General features: G+C 38.9%; 1 protein-coding gene across 1 annotated transcript in view; it reads left to right on the top strand.

The window, feature by feature from the left end:
- SNX4 (sorting nexin 4) overlaps positions 1–24755 on the top strand; it is a 57678-nt gene that overhangs the window by 21587 nt on the left and 11336 nt on the right. The window contains exons 3-9 of the mRNA XM_065413186.1: positions 3435–3573; positions 3657–3806; positions 6105–6152; positions 12007–12062; positions 19120–19192; positions 21488–21549; positions 23045–23110. Coding sequence (XP_065269258.1) covers positions 3435–3573; positions 3657–3806; positions 6105–6152; positions 12007–12062; positions 19120–19192; positions 21488–21549; positions 23045–23110 — 594 coding nt within the window. The remainder of the gene's footprint in view (positions 1–3434; positions 3574–3656; positions 3807–6104; positions 6153–12006; positions 12063–19119; positions 19193–21487; positions 21550–23044; positions 23111–24755) is intronic.

Below are 24755 nucleotides of genomic sequence, written 5' to 3'. Positions count from 1 at the left end.
CTAGGCTCCCCACACTGCCCCCTTAGGTCAGTGGAAGCGCTCCTGGTGAGGACACACCACTGACCGAAAGAGGGTAGTGTGGACATGAATCACCGTAATAATTACTGCGGTAGATGAAAGTCAACCTAATTTAGGTCCACTTAAGTTTTTAGTGTAGACATGATTGTGATGCTGTGGCAATGTTATTGGATAAAGCTGTGGTTTGATTTAGGTCTGTTTTATAAATCTTGGCATCTGTTAGCAGTTTGATTGTGTTTTCTGGCTTAAGTGGGGCTCGTCCAGTTTTGTTTGTAATCAGCAGCAGTTTTGTGTGTTGGAATGTTTATGAATGAGAATCTTCTTGTTTTTTGTGTTTTTTTTGTTTTTTGTTTGTTTCCTGTGGAAATCGTGTGTGTGGTTTCAATTATTTGGAGTAAAGCTACTTAATCAAAAGGATGCTTTAAGCATCCTGTTTAAAAACATGCTCTGCCCATATGGGGAAAGAATCATTGACTTAAAGTAACGGATGATAATGGGTTAGCTCTTTGTTGCTTAAAGTTCATTTACTTAATCCAATGTTAAGTCATTAGTATAATACAGGAGCTGAAACAGCATACAGAACAAGGATTTTGTGGTTCTTATATTTATAATGAGGCTGTGTTTTTCAGGGTTCAAATGTTGATCATATAGCTTCATTGTCTTAAAATGTACCAAATAGCTTTGGTAAGATTATTGGAATTTAGTCTTGTAACTTAGAATTTTGTTTTTAAAAAATCAGATAATGGTTGTCTTAGTTCTTTAGATGCCTTTAAAAAAAATCTTTCTTCACAGCTAGAAATAATGGATAGGAGCAGGTTCAAACTTGACATTGTACAGCTTTAAATCTGCTGGAAGAAACAGTGCACTGTACTGCCGAGCACCATTAAGTCTTCACAGCTGGTAACCCCATGGCAGAGTTAATAGTACTCACTGTAAGTTTATACCAGCAGTTCCCAGAATGCATTTACTGCTGCTTAGAAAAATTAAATTTGGTCACTTAATAAAAAGCAGTAATATTTTTAAGTCTACTGTAGGTCTGCACATTGGGGGCCCTGTTTTGAGTTTCTCTCTGCATGTGCATATTTCACTATATCAGTGGTGGGCAACCTGCGGCCTGTCAAAGTAATCCTCTGGTGGTCCAAGAGACCGTTTGTTTACATTGACCGTCTGGTGGCACGGCCGCCCGCAGCTCCCAGTAGCCACGATTCGCCATTTCTGGCCAATGGGAGGTGCGGGAAGCGGTGGCCAGCACGTCCCTGCGGCCCACACTGCTTCCCGCAGCTCCCTTTGGCTAGGAACGGCAAACCGCGGCCACTGGGAGCTGCGGGCGGCATAGTGTAAACAAACTGTCTCGCGGCCCACCAGCGGATTACCCTGATGGGCTGCTTGCGGCCTGTGGGCCACAGGTTGCTGACCCCTGCACTATATGGTGGTTTATAGGTGAGCAACATATAAGTAATATTTTCTGGTTAAATTCTAACATGTACTGTTGCATTTTAGCAGAATTTCCTGTGTGTTAGGGGGCGGGGGTTATTTAGTACATAATTATTTTATTATTAATATATGTATATATTGTTTTTCATCCCAAAGGATCCCAGAATCTGTAGCAATACAGAAATTCTTTAAACCCAGCACTGAAATACAGCCACTTTTGGGACTGAACAAGTCAGCTGTGTGAAAGTGCATGACAACACTGTACAAAATTTTATCACAGGAAGTGAGGAATACTGTTTCCAATTATATCTGTATGTAGAATATAATTACACTGAAATTAGCAAAATGCACCAAAGTAAAAATACTTTACTGTTTTTTTGCAAAAAGACATGGAATCTTGAATAATCACTAGTAGTAAGTATCTCAGGTTTATGTTTTCTAAAAAACTAGTGCTTTTAATGGCACAACGTCCTCTTACTATATTGACTCAAAGAGAGAATGCCAGGGAGTCACCAACACTACTTCCTACAACGCTCATGATTTTCCTCTCTCTTTGCTTCTCCTGCATCCATCTCTGCACTTTCTTTCCATGCTGCTTTTTACACACATGGAACACTCCTCAGAACCGGTTCAGAAAGCCACTATCTTTTCCACATTTAAATCCCGTCTGAAGATGCACTTCTACCATGATGCCATCAAGAAATTAACTGACTAATAATAGCAAAGCTGAGGGGCAGTTGGGGTAGATTATGTATCTAATGAAAATAACAAAATACAATATTTTCGAGGTGGGGAGTGGGGGAGAAGGGTTGTATTATCAGGATTTAACCAATTGCGCTGACTACTTTACTTGTATGTTGTACCTGCTTACCCTTCCTTTAGCCAGTTTGTTTTAGTTTGGGTTTGGGTTTGGGTTTTTTTGGACTGTAAACTCTTAAATCCTCTGAATATGAAAAGGACACCATCTTGAAGTCTAGTCAACTTAAAAGATCTTTCAGGTACTACACTTATTTCTGAGGCCTCTTTAAACATCTTTGTGGCTTTAGAATTGCACTTACATAGGTGTTTTTAAAATGTGTGTTTTCTCCACAGTTGCTGTGTGAAGATCCAAACAAATAGGGAAAACTAATTTTAACTATGGGGTTGAGCCAGTGAACACTTAGGCTGTGTCTACACTGCCACTTTCAGCGCTTAAACTTTTGTCGTTCAGGGGTGTGAAAAAACACCCCCTTGAGCGACAAAAGTTTTAGCGCTGAAAAGCGCCAGTATAGACAGCGCTTTATCACCGGGAGCCGCGCTCCTGGCAATAAAGCTACCACCGCTCGTTTGGGGTGGGGTTTTTTATCGCTGGGAGAGCTCTCCCTCAGCAATAAAGCGTGTCTACACTGCCCACATCACAACGCGGCCGCGCTGTAATGTGGGTAGTGTAGACATTACTTATATCAAGCATAAGACTTAATCCTGCAAGGTGCTAAATACTCCTGTGAAGTTCTGAGGGCCTTTGACTTCTGCAGAAGTCAGTGGGACTTGAGGGCTAGAGGTCCTTAGAGGATTGAACCCACAGTGCTTACTGCTGTGAGTAATAACTGTGCTCGCATGAGTACAGTTACTCATATACATAACTGTTTGGTGGATTGGGCCCTAACTGACTCTCTGAAGAGTGAAGCGAAATGCACAAAATAAACAAACAGGAAAACGGGGCAAGGGGGAATCTCAAATCTTCCAGTTACTGGTAAATATAAAAATCTTGAGGGATACTTATACCAGTAGTAGGTTTAAAAGAAAGTTCAGGTAGCTTTGTGAAATAACTTGGTGTCCCTTTTAAAAAATAATCTTAAATACTGAAGAATGTTAAATTATTAAAGTAATCACAAGTGGGGTACTATGATTTTTATTTTATTTTTTTATATTAGGTGTCTGAATTGTATTGATGGTCTTAGAAAAATATCAGTAACACTCAGTTTGGATATTTTATTTTTCAGAGCTGTTGAGTCTCAGACTGAAGGACAGTGCTCTCCACCAGACTCCCTTTGGAGGCGATACAGTGAATTTGAGTTGCTGAGGAATTATTTGTTAGTTAACTATCCGCATATTGTTGTTCCACCTTTGCCAGAAAAAAGGGTAAGAAAATTGAAACTTCAACTCACTTTGCCTTACATTTAGCACTGAATTTAGCTGCTCTTAATTCTATTCTGTTCACACAGGCTGAGTTTGTTTGGCATAAGTTATCAGCGGATAACATGGATCCAGACTTTGTGGAAAGACGAAGGATTGGTTTGGAAAACTTTCTAATACGTGTGGCTTCGCATCCCATCATTTGTCAGGACAAAATTTTTTATTCCTTTTTAACACAGGTATTGTAGAAAGGCATTCTTTATTTCTAAGTACTTCCCTCCACTTTTACTTAGTTGTTCAGCTTTTAAATATTAAACACTAATAACTTTTCTTCAGTGACTTTTAAATTGTTTCCTGCTCTACTTCTGCATTAACAAATTAAAGGTGGGCAAGTGTTGTTAGGTTATCTAATCTACCTCCTGTCAGTACACAGTTGTGCTTTACAATGTGCCTTATAATTCTTTTTCCAGTCTCATTCTAAGGCTGTTAGGGGATGAGATTACCACCTCCCTTAGAACTCTATTCCACAACTTAATGTAACTCAGTCAGGAACTCTTTCCTGACACTAAATTTAAATATTTAGCATATTATACATTTTGCTGCATTTACTGCACTGACTTCCAGTTTGTTGTTTTTTGGGGGGGTGGGCAGTTTGGATGCAAATGACTAATCTATTAAACCAGTGGTTCTCAAACTTTTGTACTGGTGACCACTTTCACATAGCAAGCCTCTGAGTGAGACACCCCCTCCCTTATAAATTAAAAACACCTTTAAATATATTTAACACCATTATAAATGCTGGAGGCAAAGCGGGGTTTGGGGTGGAGGGTGACAGCTTGTTACCCCCCATGTAATAACCTCACGACCCCATGAGGGGTCCTGACCCCCAGTTTGAGAACCCCTGTATTAAACCTTATGTGCTTTAGTTCTTGGCTATTTCATGCTCCAGTCTGACAGCTGTGATCAACTGGAATGCTCTCACTGACAGTCCTAGAGTGTCCATTGTGGGGGAAGAACAGAACTAGAACTTACTGATGTTCTGGTCACATTGTAAAGCTGTGACTGAAATTTCTTTTTTGACTCAGAGTTTTGTGTTCTTATTGAGGTAATATTATTATTTTAATTGCTTTGTGTGCCTAATAGGTTGTGATATTGCATTTTACACATTGGGATGAAATTAATGAACACTTTCCATGATTCATAGTTACACATATATACCCTCCTGTACCATACAATATAATTCTTCAAGCCTATTTTGGTGTTTACGTGGTTGAATTATTTCATTTTCGCATCTCACTCAGTTTTTACTTAGGCAAGCTACATCGTTAGTTCTTTTTAATCTTTCTTGATACATTACAGGCGGCTGGACTTGGTGACTTCTTCTGAGATCCCTTCCAGCTCTACATTTTTATGCTTAATTCCTCCAGCTCTTTAATCCTTTTTTCTTGCTTTTCTCTGAATTTTCATCATTGTGTCAAGAATTGTCTTTGTTGTAAGTCAGTGTCCAGGACCGTGTCCGGTATCCTAGGTACAGTCTGATAAGAATTAGTCTCCTTTCTTCTGCTCAAATAAGATTGAACTTTTTTGTTGTTGTCATCACCCTGCAACTGAATATCTAGTGTAAGTCTAGGATCACATTTGTCACTGCTAATAGTGATCATCACGGGAAGGTTGGCCTAATGAAGAAAAACCTAATTAAAACTTACAGGAAAGTGGCATGTATGGTATTTGCTTTTGCTTTCTTAATATTTTTTCTTATTTGTGAAAGTTTCTCTATTACAGTTCAGCTTACAACCTTTAGAGTATTCCGCTGTGGGTTATTAGGAGGAGCATTCTGTGAACATGCTGAATGTTTATCATCTGAATTACCCAGACAATACAAAAGAACAGTTTTAAATTTGCAATGTGAACATTGCTATCTTGACTATTTCCGTTTCTTACTCAAGTTAAGACACTTTTTAAAAAAAAAATAATTAATGTGCCCTATTTTTGAAGTACGCTGTTTTGAAAAGTGGTTCATTCATTTGGTCTTGTTGGTCTGATGGCTTAGCCGGTCGTATAATGAGCTAGAAATGAGGCAGATTGAGGCCTCAACTCAGTCTCAGTCCTGGAATTGGTGGTGGCTGGGAACATTAAAGACGTGACTCTGCCATTACCCCTCTTCTTATAAAGTGTGAATCGCTCGTCAGACAAGAATCCTCTTAAGTACACAGGATAATGCAGCCTGCTGGTGTCACGTAGTGAAGGGGAAAAGTTGTGAAGGGGATGGTGGGTAAACATAAAACCTGTTGTACAGAATGACCCATTATTCTAAGTCCAGACGTTGAAAGGAAGATTTTCTTGACCTACTTTTTTTAGAACTTGGTCCAGGGAGTGGGACTGAGCCAATGTTTGGATGCTTGTGATTCCCACATAACCCAAGGAGATTCTCCAATGTCCTTTCTGCCTAGAAGTGGTGCTATTATCATGTCTCATATAGACTGTGCCTGCTGTATGTTTGTCAGTGAAGATTACTGAAGTGAAACTTTTATTTCTAGGAAGGTGGATGGAAAGAAATGGTGAACGAGACCGGGTTTCAGTTAAAGGTAATTATTATATGCATTTGTGTAGTGAATGTTGTGACCCTGTGAACTGCTCTGACCACAATTAAAGACCATAATTCAGTGTCTCTGCAGAGTTATGCTTGCTGTTGTGTTAAAAATAGCAGGCCCATGACGAACTGCATAATTTTGACCATATAAGGAAACAGTGTAGTACTGGTATTATGTAACAGATAATTACCAAATTTCATAAGTGAGGGAATCTGCGACAGGTCAGTTAATCTGCCCATGTTTCATATTTGATGCAGCGTAGAATTAATATTAAGAATTATGACCCCTGTATTTTTAAAAGCAGACTGAGCTGGTTTCAGAGTGACACCAACCTAGACAAATATCATGCCAAAGCAGGACTGTAAAGGCCAGCTCTAAAGGTTGACAGCCTTGAAGGAGAGGGTGCTTATTTGGGGTAGTGAGGTGGAACGTACAAATAAGAACTGAAATGCTTCAGCCAAAGCTCTGAATACAGTCCTGAATGAATTTTTAAACAGATCTTGGGGTTTGGTATGATAAGTTAGGTACCTCAGAGAAACCTGAACAAGACAACAGAAGAGAAGCAGAGATGGCCAAGGCCCAGGAGGATGTCTCTGACAGGAGAGTAGCCAAAAGGGTCAGATGGGAGAAAGGACAGTGCTCCCTAGCAATGGAGGTAATCCAAGATATACCTACCTAGTTCAACTGTTGCTGAGTCTCAGACTAGATATGTTATGCAGAATTTTATTTGCTTAATTAGACCATTTGATTTTTAATTAATTTTGAGGAAGTCACTGCAATAAATCCTTGAAGGGAACATGCTCCTCTGACTTCTTATAGGAGGCAATTGAGAAGAAAATTGAACATCCAGTTAGGACAAACTTCTAACACGAGCCACCTATACACTGATTGCAGTCAGTAGTGGGAGAGGGAAAACTGATGGAGGACAGGCAGGAATAGGTGACCGAGTGTTACATTAGTACACAGGCAAAGTATAGGTACATAGGAATTTGTTGACAGATGCAACTTTTGGGCATAGCCATATGTACTCTGATTCTGTGGGTGCAAAATATAGTGTGTATGAATCTAAGCCTTCATCTTAAATATATAGTCTCTAATTCTCTTGGTTGCAAAGAAAATCTTTCAAATGTGAGTATAAATGAATGAAGTACTGTTGTCCTGAATCTGCTGAAAGCCTAAAAAAATAGTTCTGGGGTGTGATCTGTTCCCATTAATCACAAGGAGGTTTAATGCTGGTACCTACTGATGATGGCAATTTGACTTCAATTCACTGCTGATTGTATTACTGGGCACATCCTGCTGATGTCCATATCCCATAATTTCAAACTGCCTGCCTGGTGTGAAAATCTGCACCTGTCCCTTATCCACCTACCACAACCTTTAGCTTCCTTCCCTCCCAACACATACAGCACGTACAGACCACATCTTCAGTGCCACTATGTATGTTCAATAAAAAAATCTGCAACCGACTGAAAATTAAAAATGTAGAGCCAGGGTAAAATAAATTGAATTTAAGATTTAATTAAATAGTACACTAGTACAATATTCCTTTTACGTACTTTTTCTGTTAAATGAAAATGGAGCTTTTATTTATCTGAAGCTGCTGCAGAATATAGGGTCTTTGACACAGAATTATGAGTAAACATGCTGTGGATTTGTGGTAGACTTTTGTCTTGGGGTGTCTCTTCTAACACTGCTAGGCATTTAGGACCATCATTCTAGGGGACAGTTTATGGCACTGGAGTCTTAAGAGTGGACTCTTCTTTTTTTTATTTTTTTTTTAAGTTTGTAACAAGATCTGTACTCATTCAGTACATTGAGGCATATAGGGAACTCAACCATATAATGGAGAGTGGGATTTTCCACGTAGTGATTAAGGGTACTGTCAATGTTCAGTGGAAAAAAATAGGTGAACAAGAAGACAAGTATTCCTTAGAAAAGAGAGGCCAAGTTATCATCCAAGGAGTTACGCTGCAAATTCAGGAAGAAATATATATGGCACATAATAGTAGAGGGGAAACAATGTGAGAGAGGGGGTTACAGGGGAATATTAAAAAGGTAAAAAATTAAAAATTTTAAGGATGCACATGTAGAAATAGGAATAGCATTTGCAATGGTTTTCCTGTGTATTCATTTGAATTGCAAGAATGACCATGTTTTTATTAACCTCTTGATTATCTATGGGCTGATATGTGGATGTAACATCTGCTTGACAGATCTTTCTGGACAAACTTGATCCTATCCTGCTCTGCTCCTTGAAGCTTTAAAACTGCGGAAGACAATTTTCTGAACCATCATTTAAAATTACTGATAGCACATCATAATTTGCAAAGCATTCAGATGGTAGACACTGCTAACTCATATTTTTAAATGATGTCATGTATGTTGTACCGCAAAATCATCAATTAACGAAAGCTTCTGTTTTAGGCTGTGTTTGAGAACAGCAGCATGGGCAGTTTGAGTTAGTTGCATTGAGAATGGTGGGAAGGGCATAATAAAAGTTTTTATTAAACTCAACATAGATACTCCAGAATTATAGTGGGAGAAAGGAGAAAATTATGGCATGTAAGAGCAAGTGAGAAAAATATAGTTTCTGTTAAACAAATTGTCAGATACATGGCCTGTTCAGTTCATTTAGCTTTATTAAAATGTAGGTTACTTGAGGGGGAAGAAGGAACCCAAAGAACAACAGTTAAATTACTTCAAAATATTCAAAATAAACAACTGTCTAAGGACAGATGGTATCTTAGGTAAAATGTAAGATGAGACAATCGCCATTCCGCTTTCTAGATTTCTGACCGTGTGCATGGTTATTTTCTCTGGAATCCGTGCTTCCCTAAGGAAAATGTTACATTTTTATAAAATAATGGGGAATGGAGCCTTTCTGTTTCCTTTGCTAAACCTTTTAATTATACATTCAGTTTCTGTGCTGAATGTAAAAATAAAAGGGTTTTAGTAAGCTGATAGATTTGGTTCCTTATGGTAGCTTAATAATAATATCAGAGGCAGATTTATACTTGGAGTGCGTAGTTGTGTAGGACCAGAAGCAAGCCATGGGCCCATTTTCTGCCTTTGTTCCGTGACGCCAGAGGGTTTGCAGACTAATTAGATGGCACAGTCCAGACACTGCAATACACTAGTCGAACAGATGAAGATCCTGTGTTTAAACCAGGAGGATTTATTTTGGATTACCCTGACTACTCTGAGTTAGAATTCTGTCTCTACCAGCTGTAATGCTTTCCCCCCGCCCCCAAAATACTGCAATTTAGAATATGTGTTTAAATGTTCTTTCAAACTTTTTTGCTCTGGGAGGGCAAAATACAATGCACTATCTTCCCCACCTCCCACCCCCAGTCATAGTTAATCTGGAGGAGGAAAAACATGGTGTACAATTCCCCCCTCCCTCCCCCCAAACAAACAAACCTTAACAAAACGGCACTGGCTACTCCTGAGCACAAAGCCAGTACCTCTTTTTAACTGCTATATTCCATATTGTCATCCAGTTTTTGCTTTTGTGTGTGAAAGCTACTTGACTCAGTCTCAATTGACAGCCAATTCCACTTCAAGTATTCACACCATTTAACCACCTCTGTAAATTCTTTTTGCACATACTCTCAATTTACAAAAATGTCTGTCCAGAAACCTTACATAAACTTGCTCTAGCTTGATAGTAACCCTTAGCTAGCTTGTAGTATGATTTTTGTTTGAAATCAGTGTGTAAAAAATGTCCAGATTGATAATGCACAAGAAGTCAAGCTGTTATTTCCTTCTTGTGCATCATCAATAGTAAAGATTCTGCAGGACAGATTGTTTCCTCAGTTACACCTGTGAAACTTCATTGGCTTTGAAAGATTACGTATGTGTAACTGAGGGCAGAATTTGGTACTGTAATTGGACCTTTTGATGATGCATTCAGAACCCAGAGTAAAATTGACTGTCTTGCTCTCCCAGAGAGCTCTTTTAACTCTGTAGTGTGAACAGCTGTATATAAAGTAGTGTAAATACTTTTTCCCATAAAGTAAGCAAGTATGAGTCAGACTGCTCAGAGGAAACAGGTCTCATGACCAAGATGTTACCAGACACCTTTGAGTAGAACTGAGTCTTGACACCTGTCACTTATCTTTGCTGAAAACTAGCCAATCTATTCTTAAATAAAATTTAAAAAACCCTTCCTTTGCACTCTGAGAGATGACTATAGGGGGGTTGGGATATTTGCTCCCTCAGTCTGTAGAATGTTTGGAGAAGCAGAGTTACTGCTGGAAAGTAACTCCTTTTTATTCCTTGACCACATTTTTGTATAATACTCATCAGTAGCTGTCATGCCAATCGCAATAGCAAAATTACTTTTTAATTGAGCTCAGACGTTGTGCTCAGCACTCTACCAACATGAGATGAGATTCCAGCGTCAAGGATATTACAGTGAAATTCAAACACAGTTCAGCTTGGACACGATGTGTTGGGAGGCGGAACAGTCTCGTTCTGGTGCCAATCTCATAAATAGAATTTACTGAGAGGCTTATGAAGGGAAACTTTCTACTCTAACTCCAAGCGAGCATTGGGTTCTACTGGAATCAGTTGCTAAATAACTTTTTTAAAACTGCTCTTAAGAGTTGCTGACTTTGCTGCAATTGATGCACAAAATATTATTCCTATAGCAAACATCATTGCTAAAAACTCTCTCTGCCAGAAGGTACAGTTGTGAATTATCACTCTTACTGAGCCTTTTGCGCCAGAAGTGTTGGTTCTTTTAAACCTACCTCTTTTCATTTTGAAGAAGGATTAACCAAAATGAACTTGGGCAACTTCTGAAGGGGAGCATCCACACAGGGATTGCATGTGCTCTAATTTAGCACCTTGCACCTTTTAGTTAATTTGTCTTAATTTTCTTGAGTGTCTCCATCTGGACATGTTCTTAAAGGCCTTACTATCTGAGGCAGGGACTGACTTTTTGTTGTGTGTACATGTCTAGCACATTCAGGCCCCAATGACCAGGACATGTAGGTATTACAGTAATAATTACAGTAAAACAAATAAAATAAGTGGAGACATGTTGCTCTTTTACAGAGTAAACATAAAAACTGATGAATTCTAACTAAATTCTTAAAAAATTTAAACCACAAAAGCAAGAATTAGTGTTGGGAATTCCATACTTCGGTTGCAGGCACTGGTAGAATAACATTTTTCTCAGAAACAGAGCAGAAAGTTTAATTAAAGCAACTGTTTCTTTACAGAAGAAAATCCAGTGATCCAATTTGCTATTCAATATAGCAGTTTCCTATCTATTGAAAAGGAACACTGCATCAAAAGCTGGCACTATTCTCATTCACAGATATATGTATGCTTTCCTCTACAGTAACTCTGAAAATGAGAGAACACAATAGATTTGTGTTTGATGCCACTGGGGAACTGTTTTTGGTAATTCAGAGCATATAAAGGTCATTTCCACTATTGGTTTTCTTTGGTTTGAAAAATATATAAAATAATTTGTCCATATAGCCTTAGACCTACTTGCATCACCTGAAAAGAATGTAGGGTTATATATCTTAATTTTGTGGTTTGTGTAACATTTCAAGAAAAGAATATTTTGCTGGGGTTTATGATTATACTAGTTTAATGATATTGGATACTGTTTACATGCTAGTTCACAGAACAGTTTTGTTTTCTAGCCTTTTCTCTAAAAGCAGCCTGACATTAACTCCTTCACTTGTCAGATTTGTTCAATATGTTTGAAATTTTTGATGAAGTACCATGACAGAAAACTGCAGCTTTCTACTGTGGCTGCCAGCAAAGAGAAATTGTTGATTGATGTTGTTATAATGCAATTATATTTCAAACTTTTTTTTTCCAGGCAGACTCCAGGTTAAAAGCTCTTAATGCAACATTCAGAGTGAAAAACCCAGACAAGTAAGATTTTTCTTACTAGTTACAATTGTAATTATGAATGATAGTGTGTGCTATCTATGTAATTTTTCATTTCTGAGTGTATGCTATCTGCACACTTTTCAAACCTCATTAACAAACCCAATAAGGGACAGTGAAAAGAGGCTTGAAAAACCCAGTTCACAGGGAGAGCAGGAAACTCTTAAGGGAAATGCCATCACCTCATGCAGAATCTAAGCTTTCATTTAAAAAAACAAAAACAAAAATCTAGTCTTTGTTTGCAAAGAAACCTTTTCAAATTAATGCAGTGGTACCTTCCTGAATCTGCAAGCATACATAGCCAATATCTCTCTTGTGCACACACCCAAATATGTGCACTTGCCAGTGCTGCAGTTCCCAAGCTGCCAATTTTCACAGCTGCTATTGGAAACCCAGATCAATTTCAGTCTACCGTGTCTTGGGAAGCTGTGGGTAGCTGCCGAGGCAGGCACTGGAGTTATTAGCTGGATAGGAGGCCTATTAACAGAGGCTGAAGTATGGGGAGTATATAGTAGTAGACACTCCTCCTTTCGGCCAGAGGAGGATAGGATAGGACAGTGGTTTCCAAACAGTGGGTTGCAGGAAAGTGTCAGACGGTTCCACAGGTGCCGGCTTCTTCCTTTCCCTGGGGGTGCTCAACCCCAGGCCCTGCCCCCACTCCACCCCTTCCCTCAAGGCCCTGACCCTGCTCTGCCCCCGCTTCGCCTCTTCCCAACCAGTTCCACACCCTCCCCTGAGCGCACCTGTCTCCGCTCCTCCCCTTCCTCGCAGCGCCTCTTACACGTCGCGGAACAGCTGATCATGGCAGGCAGGAGGGGGAGGGGGGGGGACTGGCTGCTGGTGGGTGCTAAGCACCCACACATTTTTTTCCATGGGTGCTCCGGGTGCCCACAGAGTTGGCACCTATGGACGGTTCACTGTATCCAGGGCTGGATTAACCCATTGCTGGGCCCTGGCCTAGGCAAACATACACTTCTCCCAGCCTGGTGTGGAAAGGAAGCCACAGATGGGTGGGGAGTGCAGTTTGGAGAGGTAGCCTGCTCTGCATTCACCCTAGAGCAGTGGCACCTTTCCCATGGGGCTGGGCCTGTCTCCCCACTCTAGGTGTTGCGACCTGGCGCACATGGTTTCAGTGCCACTCAGGTTTGGGCTGCCCCAAACCTCAGTGGCACCAAGACTGTGTGTGCCAGGTCGCAACACTTGGAGTGGGGAGCTGGGCCCAGCCCCATGAGACAGTAGCTGCGCTACAGATAGGCTAGCTCTCCAACTCTCCCCCCCCCCTTCCCGCCCCAGAGCCTTCTCAGTGGGCTGGAATTAGGGTTGTGGTGCCAGGGTGGAGGGTGCATATATGTAATGGTGAGTAACAACAACAAAAGGACAAAATGCAGTTGGTGCGTCCCCTCAGTAGAACATTTGGAACCACTGATATAGGAGACTCTCTGTAGCACCTAGGAGAGTAGGAGCGGGGTAAAATAGCAGACATTCTGCAGCACCCAGGATAGTCTGACATGGGACAGAGGGAACCAAGAGACAGAGTGCTACTTCTCCCTTCCAACAATATGGTGCTACTTAAAATCTATCCGAAACTGAAGGATGAAATTCTGAAGCCGTGTCAAGAGATGACACCTTCCCCTTATACAGCATCTGAAAGTGGAATTGGGCCCTTGTTTGGATATTATCTTCCCCTCCCCCAAATCTTTTTTTTTTTTTTTATTAGTCTGTGACTAGTAGTGTTAGTCTTCTTGTTTTTAGGGCTTGGAAATTTTACCAGCCTCCTTAATATGGGAGGGAGAGATTGAGGTAACACAGAAAAGAGAAATGCAGTATTTATAGAGAGAGATTTGGAAAGGGGACGTGGAGGAAAGCACACAGTGTAGGGGAAGGAAAAGCAAAAGAGCAAAGTAGGTGATACTGGTGGTCTGTGGTATACGGGAAGTCAGATTAGATGATCTGATGGTCCCTTCTATGACTGTGAGATGAGGAAATTGATACTAAATGCCGCTAAGGAAAAGATGCATTATGATCTGGTTTTGGAAAGAAAAAGTAGACTACAGACAGGAATGGAGAGAATGTGTAATAAAAGCAAGAGTAGCATAGAGCTTGTTGAATAATATTTATCAAATTTGTTATATTAGGGATGTTACCAATATTTAACAAATTTATTTGCCAAATACTTGTTGTGATATTCAGCCTGCTCAGTGGCTGGCCAAATGCTATTTGACAAATACACCTCTACCCCGATATAACGCGACCCGATATAACATGAATTCGGATATAGCGTGGTAAAGCAGTCTCCGGGGGGGGGGGGGGGGCGGGGGAGCTGCGCACTCCGGCAGATCAAAGCAAGTTCGATATAACACGGTTTCACCTATAACGCGGTAAGGTTTTTTGGTTCCCGAGGATAGCGTTATATCGGGGTGGAGGTGTATATTATTCAATAGATATTGGGGAAATTCAACAACTAATATATTGGACACTTTTTTCCTGCTATTCCGTGGTGCCACTAGCTCTTATTGCAGGTAACATTTTTACAAATTTATTAAATAGCTGATTAAAATGTTATAATTACAGTACACGGTCTGTTTTATTCATTTGTACAGCAAAGGGTGGCTTGGCAGTTAGGGGGTTGGTTTTGGAAGTGTGGGAGCACCAATATCTTTCACTTGGCTAGTAGGCTTAGTCCCTGAGGTAGTAAGTATCAGTAGCTTTCTCAATCCTTAATTTAAACCAACCGTAGAAAGTTGGATAGCAACACAGCATTTCAAAAGTCTTAACTACTGAAGTTGGTTTGGAACAAAACCAAAGCTCTTCTGGTAGGCTGAGTGGTTTTTATTGAAGGGGTCAGTGGTGAAAAAAATGTGCTCTTCTGTTGCTCAAAAATAAATTTGTAGTGACATTTCCACTGAATTCTCTAATCCAGTTTTGTTGCAAACATCCTGCTGTCTTCCTTCTGTACTTCAAATCCAATCAAAAATTGCTTTCCCAGTGGTGCATTGTTCCTTTTTCATATAGTCCACTAGATAACAATTTCATACTAGCTACTTTCCTAAAACAGAATGAAAAGGATCTGGGTAATATCACTGTGGCTGAGCCATATTAGACAATAGATTCTGCTTATGGCAGCTGAACTTATGTGACTCTCAGTAGTACACTTGATCCTGAGTCCCCATGCCATTTGTGGTTTCTATTTGCCTATTATACCTATTCTTAAAAATACCTTTTACTCCCCTATTGTTCTGTGAAGGGGAAATTGACCATAGTTATAGTAACTTTCACTACAGACCTAGTGGTGTCAAATGCACAAAATAATTGGAAATAGAAGGGAGAAATTCTCTGGTGTCTTTCAGTTACAGTAGTTATAGTATAGTTATAGTAATCTTAAGTATGACTAGTAATAATCGTAGGTGAAGTATTTTCATCCAGAAGTGCTTTTTTAATTGGTAGTATCTATTAAAATGTGGTTCTAGTCTGAAAAGCGGCTGTAAGAAGCAGCAGCATCTGACTCAACTTACCTGCTTTTCATCTAAAGGTTTGGCTTCACTAGAAATGCTACAGTGGCACGGCCGTAGTGGTACAGCTGCACCGCTGTAGTGTAGACACTTACTACAGTGACAGAAGGGGTTCTTTCGCTGCTGTAGTAAACCCACCTCTCCGAGAGGTGGTAGGTAGGTCAAGAAGAATTCTTCCATTAACCGAGCAGTGTCTACACCAGAGCTTAGGTTGGCTTAGTTACATCTCACAGGACATGAAGTTTTTCAGTGCCCTGAGGATGTAGTTAAGCCAACCTAACTTCGTTGTGTAGACCAGCCCTAACTCACTAAAATAGGTTTTTACAGTTGGTAGCATTGCAGATCCAACACAGCTGACAGGTTGGGCATTGGGGACACTGTGTTGAACTTTTGAGCTAGTTTTTGCATTATCAACATGTTCAGCCATGTTCTGGCTCTACAGTTTTTACTGTTGGAGTTGCAAGAGCAGGAAAGCATCACTAGCTTACCTTTCTGATTCCAGGTAACTTGGAGTAATGGCATTTTGAAGCATATTTTTAGTAGTGAATTGAACAGATTTGATCTAAAAATCATTGAAAATCAGTAAACTTGTAATGCTGCAATGCTATTTTTAGTTATTTTTCAGAGAAGAACTGCAATTTAAGTTCACACGTCCCTGTTCATCAAGGAATGGTGAGGAACAACACCAGTTTTGTTAGTTGTGCATGGAGCTTGGATACCAAAATTAATAGGCACCCTAGAACCACCTAAGATAACATTTTCTTCTAGCAGAGGAGGAATTGGCATCATATAGATTTTAACAAGAAGAACATGGTATCTCAGATTTAGTGACAGTATGGGAATCCTCTCTAATCCTGTGCTGTTCATTTTCAGTCATCACTCTTCATGGAATAAGAGATGTCTGAAAGCTCTCTTGCTACTTAGTGTACTAGAACTATAGTGTATTTAGATTTTCAGAAAGCCTTTGACAAGGTCCCTCACCAAAGGCTCTTAAGCAAAGTAAACTGTCATGGGATAAGAGGGAAGGTCCTCTCATGAATTGGTAACTGGTTAAAAGATAGGAAACCAAGGGTAGGAATAAATGGTCAGTTTTCAGAATGGAGAGAGGTAAATAGTGGTGTCCCTGAGGGGTCTGTACGGGGCCTAGTCCTATTCAACATATTCATAAATGATCTGGAAAAAGGGGTAAACAGTGAGGTGGCAAAATTTGCAAATGATACAAAACTACTCAAGATAGTTAAGTCCCAGGCAGACTGTGAAGAGCTACAAAAGGATCTCTCAAAACTGGGTGACTGGGCAACAAAATGGCAGATGAAATTCAATGTTGATAAATGCTGAGTAATGCACATTGGAAAACATAATCCCAACTATACATATAAAATGATGGGGTCTAAATTAGCTGATACCACTCAAGAAATAAAGCTTGGAGTCATTGTGGATAGTTTTCTGAAAACATCCACTCAGTGTGCAGGGGCAGTCAAAAAAGCAAACAGAATGTTGGACATCATTAAGAAAGGGATAGATAATAAGAAAATATCATATTGCCTCTATATCAATCCATGGTACGCCCACATCTTGAATACTGTGTGCAGGTGTGGTCGTCCCATCTCAAAAAAGATATATTGGAATTGGAAAAGATTCAGAAAAGGGCAACAAAAATGATTAGGGGTATGGAACGGCTTCCATCTGAGGAGAGATTAATAAGACTGGTACTCTTCAGCTTGGAAAGGAGACAACTAAGGGGTATGATTGAGGTCTATAAAATCATGACTGGTGTGGAGAAAGTAAATAAGGAAGTGTTATTTACTCCTTCTCATAACACAAGAACTAGGGGTCACCAAATTAAATTAATAGGGAGCAGGTTTAAAACAAACAAAAAAAGTATTTCTTCACACAACGCACAGTCAACCTGTGGAACTCCTTGCCAGAGGATATTGTGAAGGCCAAGACTATAACAGGGTTCAAAAAAGAACGAGAGAAATTCATGGAGGATAGGTCCATCAATGGCTGTTACCCAGGATGGGCAGGGATGGTGTCCCTAGCTTCTGTTTGCCAGAAGCTGGGATGACTACCTGTTCTGTTCATTCCCTCAGGAGCACCTGGCATTGGCCGCTGTCGGAAGACAGGATACTGGGCTAGATGGACCTTTGGTCTGACCCAGTATGGCCGTTCTTATGTACTTGATTTACTTGAGATATCTTCACCATTCATGTCTGAAGCTGTCCGACACACTGCCCTGGCATATATTTTATAAAACGTAAGCTAAAAGGATTGCCCTCTAAACCCCATCATGTAGATCAACGGCTATATTTGTGTTTCCCGGTATAATTTCTCTGCTGGTCTTTAAATGTTTTGAAAGAAACTGTACACTTTAACCCTAATATGCCACACATTTTTGTGGAAACCTCTCTTTAGGCATAGAAATCATAGAATGCCTATAAATGGCCTTTTCTGTCATGGGATGTTATGAGAAGCAATTTCCTAAATATTAGAAACATGGTGTAAGCAAAGATTTTTTTTTTTTTAAATGGGTGCTGAAATTTGGTTCTTAAATTCATAATTAGCCACCTAAATAAGTGGCCTGTTTTTGTTTTGTGTTTTAGTGCGACCTGCTGGATTCTAAGCATTTCTGAAATCAGACCACTTATATATAGGTGACTGACTAAGAATTTAGAAGCCTAACTTTAGGCGTTTGTTTGTTTGTTTGTTTTTAAAATCTTGGCCTGGATTTTTTTTCACTACAATAATTGAGAGATCATCATTCAGTAGTTAGTCTGTTCTCTAGTTCCTATTCTTTACTTTCACTCTGGATAAAACGCATGCCTCTGCACGATCTAAGGCTTCAAAATAGGGTTTAAGTTGGTCTTAAATGGTGTATAGCTCTTGTAATGATCATCTGCACAGGAGTAAATAACCCCCTCTTGAGGCTTTTCGCAAGTCAGCAACCTGCTCTGGGGTTCAGCTTAGCCATGGACATTATATCCATTTTACACACCACCTAGGTGTATTCTGAGGCTAATTTAATGTTTTTTTAGAGTTCTTTGAGATCCTTGCATAAAAGGCACATTGTAAGTACAGGTAATATTTTATCAACTTCAAAAGAATTTAAACAGTTTTTCATTAGTAAGCATAAAACCCATCAAATGGGATTTTAAATGAAAAGTTTCTTCCTGCTCTTTAGATCATATCTATCAAATAACATTCCACTTCATAAGTGCTCTTAAAAAAACCAGATACAGCAGTCTTTCAGAAAAAATGTCTGCTGTTTATATTTATTTCTTAGATTTATGGCATATAAATTGATCTGAACCTTTACTGTTGTTGTATAAAAGTACAGTAGTTTTGCATGTGTGTAATTATTGGCTGAAAAGGAGTTTGATTCTGTTGTCATTTGCTAGGAATCCACAGCTAATTCCACTTTAACATAAGTCAAGCTCAGTGTCGCCAGCTCTTGTGTTGTGGCTCTATCTTACATTTTGTGAAAGCTTGCTTTTGTGATAGCTAATGATGTACTATCTGTTTCCTGTTCCTAGGAGATTTACTGAGCTAAAACACTACAGCGATGAACTGCAGTCTGTCATATCACACCTTCTGCGAGTCAGAGCTGTAAGTATTTCCCATGTGTGTCCTGACAAATAGTAGAATATATTTATAAGACAGCATTTCTTCTTTATCAATAGAAAACTGATGTATGTATTCTTCACTTGAAATTGGTTTGTTGTACTGTCCAGTTTTTGTTTTTTGGGGAGGAGGGGGAAGGGAGCGTGAGAGATTATTTTATAACCATACACTTTGGGGGGAAGGAATTCTAAATGTGCTTGGAGTAAAGCAGTGTGAAATGTTTATCTCCAATATTGTTCCCCAGTCTGAATTATTCATGTTTTGATAGTCACTGGAAAAAGACCATTCTTACACCACAGATTTCTAGTTAAACAAATGCTTCCACAAACATTCATAATGCTGTTGTTTGGCTCATTGCTTTATTCTGTCTTGTAGAATACTTTACATGCAGTACCTTCTCATCATATTGGCAATTTAAAACCCCATGAAAGTCACTTGGGGAATTGGGAGGAGGGATGGTTGGTACTTAGCTGGGACAATAGAACCTTGGGACTCAAAGTTGATGCATCAGTATCATGTCCAAAGTACTAGACAAGACCTGTAGTGATTTGGAGTGTTTTTAGACTCCAGTTTGTTGCACGTTCCATCAAAATCTGCAGCATAACATTGCATATTTCACAGAAATAGTGAAAAGTGCAAAGTAGACTGTTACCAGAGAGTAAGATGCACATCTTCAATTACAATTCAGAGGAAAGGGAGAAGAGCAGAATAGCATTACTTCTTCTCCTTCATAGGTAATGCTACTGGAGGAAGAAGCAAGGGGGCCAGAAGCCCACATCAACTAGAAAATGTTGGATCCCCACTGTACAGTTAGCAGGATTCTGCCTTTCTCTCATGTGGCAAAAAGGAGTTAGAACGGCATGAGGTTTTCTGGAACGTAGACATATAATATTGTGTTTTCTAGAGCTTGTGGTGTGAATTCACGAGTTACGCAAGTTCCCCACAACACTTTTCATCTTACAGACTAGTCTATAATGAATAATGTCCTTTAGAATGATTAGAACAGACATGTCATGGAATCAGGATGGCTGTCTCCTATGGCTTGAAAACACAAGCTTTAAAAAATACAAAACAGAGAAGGAAATAGGAAATTACAACCCTGGTAACAGGGAGCACGATACTAGTTCTTAGCGTGTTCAACAGGGGTTTACTTTTTGGCAAAAGTGTGCTGTAGGGGAGGATTGTAATTGATTGCCCTGTCGAGTGGAGGCATGTTAGAGGATTAATTGCTTGTATTCCAGTAACTTGCCTTCCTGCCAGTACATGTGTGTATGAGCTGTGTGACAGTGTTCTAACTTATTTCCTTTTTACCTCTTTGACACATGAATAATTATGGCTTTTATAAAGCTTCTGTTTAACTCACTGACGTATCAAACAGTGCTTTAATAATTGTGAAGGACGAAAATAAGTTGCGCTTTGGAGTTCAGTGTAATGTAGAGGGGGAAATCAATAACTGTATAGTTACCAACAGTGTAGCATGTGCAGGTTTCTGATTCTCTGAACGCATGAATTGATTTCTAGCTTTAGCAGCAAGTGTTGTGATGAGTTGACTCTTTCTTTCCCATTCTTTGTAGTATTGTATTTCAAAGAAAAAAATAAGCTTGTGCCTTTTCGGATTCTTCATCCTGTATGGAAAAGCTTTGAAGTTTCTTTTTTCTGAACCAACCCAGCTTTCCTTTGCAGTTCATTTTTAAGGCCTTTGTTAGGTCTGCATGGGGGAAGTGGCCATGCAGGGTGAGAGATGGGAAGAGGCTTAACCACAACTCTGAACTGAAGCGTAGATTTTTGTCTTCCGGTTTTCATATACACCCTCTTACCCCAACCCCCTGACACACATACACATCCCCCTGTGTGATGTCCACTTACATAGGCGTTATACAGGTGAAATGAATTGCGCCTCACATTAACTCGGTTGTTGGTGATCTTACTAGAGTGGCTGATTGACTGGATGTATAGACAGTCTGATGCATTTCTGTAGCTTCTCATACATAGAATGGTCTAAATGTGATTTTCAGTATAGTTTGTAGCCATTGATTTAAAAAAAAAAAAAAGTTATACTTTTGGTCTTAAAAGACAAGTCAGAGCTATGCTTTAGCCTTTATAAAATAACATTTTCATCTCGTATACTGCTGTTGAGATATTACAGCTGTAAACCTGAAGGGTTAGTCTGTAAACGTTAGTCTTTGCTTAAGATATGTATGTTTTACAAGAAGCTAGTAAACTGCATATAAAAGAAATGGGCTTGTCCAAAAAAATAACTCTTACAAATGTTTGTTTTAGAGAGTGGCAGACCGTCTCTATGGTGTATACAAAGTGCATGGGAATTATGGGAGAGTGTTCAGGTAAGAATTAGAACAGGTTTTTAAAATACATAATCTAGTTTCCTGAAGCTTAGCTAGTTTGCAAGTAATGGATGAAGCTTATTTATCCTTATTTTTGAAATGTAAACTTTGATATATTTTGTTTTACTAAATATGTGCATTGGAAAGTGTCACTGCTCAGTACTAAGACATTGACAAGATGCTGTATTTGACACAGATCTCTCTACCTTTGCTGAACTTTTTAGTTTCAACTGGATGAAGTTTTTAGGTTGTTTTTTTTTATATAACTTCATGATTTTTGTCTTTTTCTGTTAGTTCTAAACTGTTTGTTCCTCAGAATGTTTCCTATTAATTTATTTTATATATTTATTTTAAATTGTTACGTTGTGTCTGTAGTGCTGAAAGGTATCTCGATCCTTTTAATACATTAAAAAATCAACAATATCTCAGGTATATTCTAGTACACTTTTTAGAAGTTGAATTAACCAATAGTTTTTGATTTATGTGCCTGAGTTGCATGCTCCAAGTTTTCCATCTCGCTGGAGAATTAAAGAATCTAACTTCTGGTTAAGGGGAACCTCCTGCTTATACAATCTGTACAAGTGCTAAATTTAATTCACCAGGTTAATGGATTGCAGATGTCTTTCTGGCTGGGGGTTTAAAATTAAATTAGGTGCATTTTTGTAATAACGCAAGGGTAAACAAATGTCAACATTATATACAATTAAAAAATATCTACTCTGTTAAAGTATAGAACCATAAATACTAGACATAAATTACACAAAGAGGAGGATAACTAAAAGTACATTCTATATTTAAGAGGTGGGGGGACGCAGTTTTAGGATAACTGATAAAACCAAATAACGTGCAGAGTTAAGAGATAATGAGATTAACACATAACTGTGATTTACCTGTGGTGAACTTCTAAGTGCTTGCCATCTCCACTCCAGTTTTGGTGGCTGCGTTATCCATAAACTGACTAGATTTAATTATATATATATATATATATATATATATATATATATATATATATATATATATATATATGGCTATTCTCTTATTAGTTTAAAAAAATCAGCATTCCCATATTGAGAATTGGTAGTATAGCTTTACAGACCATTTGTATTGCAGATAATAGCGCTAAAAGTGTCAACACAAAGGAATGAACCTTATGTTGCAATTCTGTTAGAAAGCATTTCTCTTAATCTCTTTAACTATTTAAACAAGGTTCTTTTCATGCCTGCCTCTTGAACTGGAACTAAAAAAACAAGAAGTGTGTGTGTATGTATGTATAGCTGGACAATTCCTGGCCAGAATGCTTTAAAACTGTCTCACTATTAAATTGTGTTCAGTGCTGCTGCTTAGAGGTAGAAAAGCAGTTTGGCTAGGTACAACTTTTGAGGCAATTTCCATTCAGATGTCACCTGGAAAGAAACTATATACAGGATGCAGCTTATTAACTTTCCTTAACTTCATGTGTGATGTTGTTTCTCATTGGATTTGCTTTTTTCTCTAGTGAATGGAGTGCAATAGAAAAGGAGATGGGGGATGGGCTGCAGAGTGCTGGCCATCACATGGATGTGTAAGTACTGAGTGAATATCTGATAATTTGATGTTTGCCAGATGCACGTATATTAAGGGGGGCAGGGATTTCTATAAGAAATGTACTGAGAAAACTTTGGAGGGAGAGGTATATTACTATTGGGTACACAACATTTCAGTGACTTTTGGATGTGGGCTGTTTTTAGAGTCCATGTACTGTATTAAGTAGCTCAAAGGGCCTCGGGGGAGTCAGAGGGGTTACTTTTTATTATTATTTTGAAACTATAGAGGTGTTTGGAATTCTTCCAGCTTTTCTTTTAAGCTGCTATGCCAGAAACTAGTGGAATTAAACTGTAATGTACTGCAGACCTGATGAGAGCCATTTGTGTTTGGCAGGAATGCTTTGCACCATGCGGTAGATGGTACACTAATTTGTACTTAACAAAAAGTTTAAGTAGCCCCCCCCCCCCCTTTTTTTTTTTTTAAACGATTCAGCACCCAACACTTATTTAGTGGATTCCAAAATAATTTCAAGTCCCATCCTGAAATAAATAGTGGTTGTAACCAGGAATCGCTACTGAGCACAGCAAGGGTATCTGTTTGCCCCCTACCACATATGTTGAACTTCCATTGGATTCAATTATGGTTATGTACGTGAAACAAGGAGAACAGAACCCTCAAAATAAAAAATAAACTGTTTAGCGCTTCAGATTGCTTATAGTATCTGTACTTCAGCAACAGGGAATTCTTTTAGTTTTGCCTAGTTTTGCTTTCTATGTAATAATAATAAACATAGTAGAGAAATTTTTATTCAGTGTATCTCTGGTTCCTTCCACTTGACAAAATCATAATCACTGGTAGAGTAGTTGTTTAACCCATTCAGGATGTCTGTGGCTTTGCAAGTGGAACTATGAAACATAAAATAGTTTTAATTGGAAAAGATAATCTTATTTTAAAAGCGAATCATGAGAAAACGCTAAGGTTGTCAGTAGTACTATTTTATGATGCCAATTTACATCTGTATTGTAAGTTGATGCCCTTGTCCAGTTTTAGTAAGGGATATAAATTTCCAGATTCCTGCTGCCAAATAGAATTTTATGGAGAAACTCGTTTAACAGTATCAGAGGGGTAGCCGTGTTAGTCTGAATCTGTAAAAAGCAACAGAGGGTCCTGTGGCACCTTTAAGACTAACAGAAGTATTGGGAGCATAAGCTTTCGTGGGTAAGAACCTCACTTGCCTTGCATCTGAAGAAGTGAGGTTCTTACCCACGAAAGCTTATGCTCCCAATACTTCTGTTAGTCTTAAAGGTGCCACAGGACCCTCTGTTGCTCGTTTAACAGTGAATTCTCAAAATAAAAACTTGGTTTAAAAAGTGAGAATTTTATCACATCCTTAAATAATATGAGTATTTAGGAATGAAACATAGAAGCATTTATTTCCATGTTTTAAAACAGTTTTATGGTTAATGTTAAAATAGTTTTATTATACAGCTGAAATCCCATTACAAGAAATAACTCCAAATAAAAGGGCATAGAAAGAATAAGGAAATGGAGTGCAGTGTTAAATATTTATTACAATACTGCAAAATTTGAACAGTCCCGTAGAAATCAATTTATTTTCAGTTGCGTGAACAAGTACTGCAGATAAATGAAAACTTACTTGAACCTGCCTAGCTTCTCTTTTG

This window comes from Emys orbicularis, chromosome 11 (genome assembly GCF_028017835.1).
Source record: "Emys orbicularis isolate rEmyOrb1 chromosome 11, rEmyOrb1.hap1, whole genome shotgun sequence".
NCBI lineage: Eukaryota > Metazoa > Chordata > Testudines > Emydidae > Emys > Emys orbicularis.
Note: the sequence above shows the minus strand (reverse complement) of the source record. Positions and strands in the feature narration are given on the sequence as shown.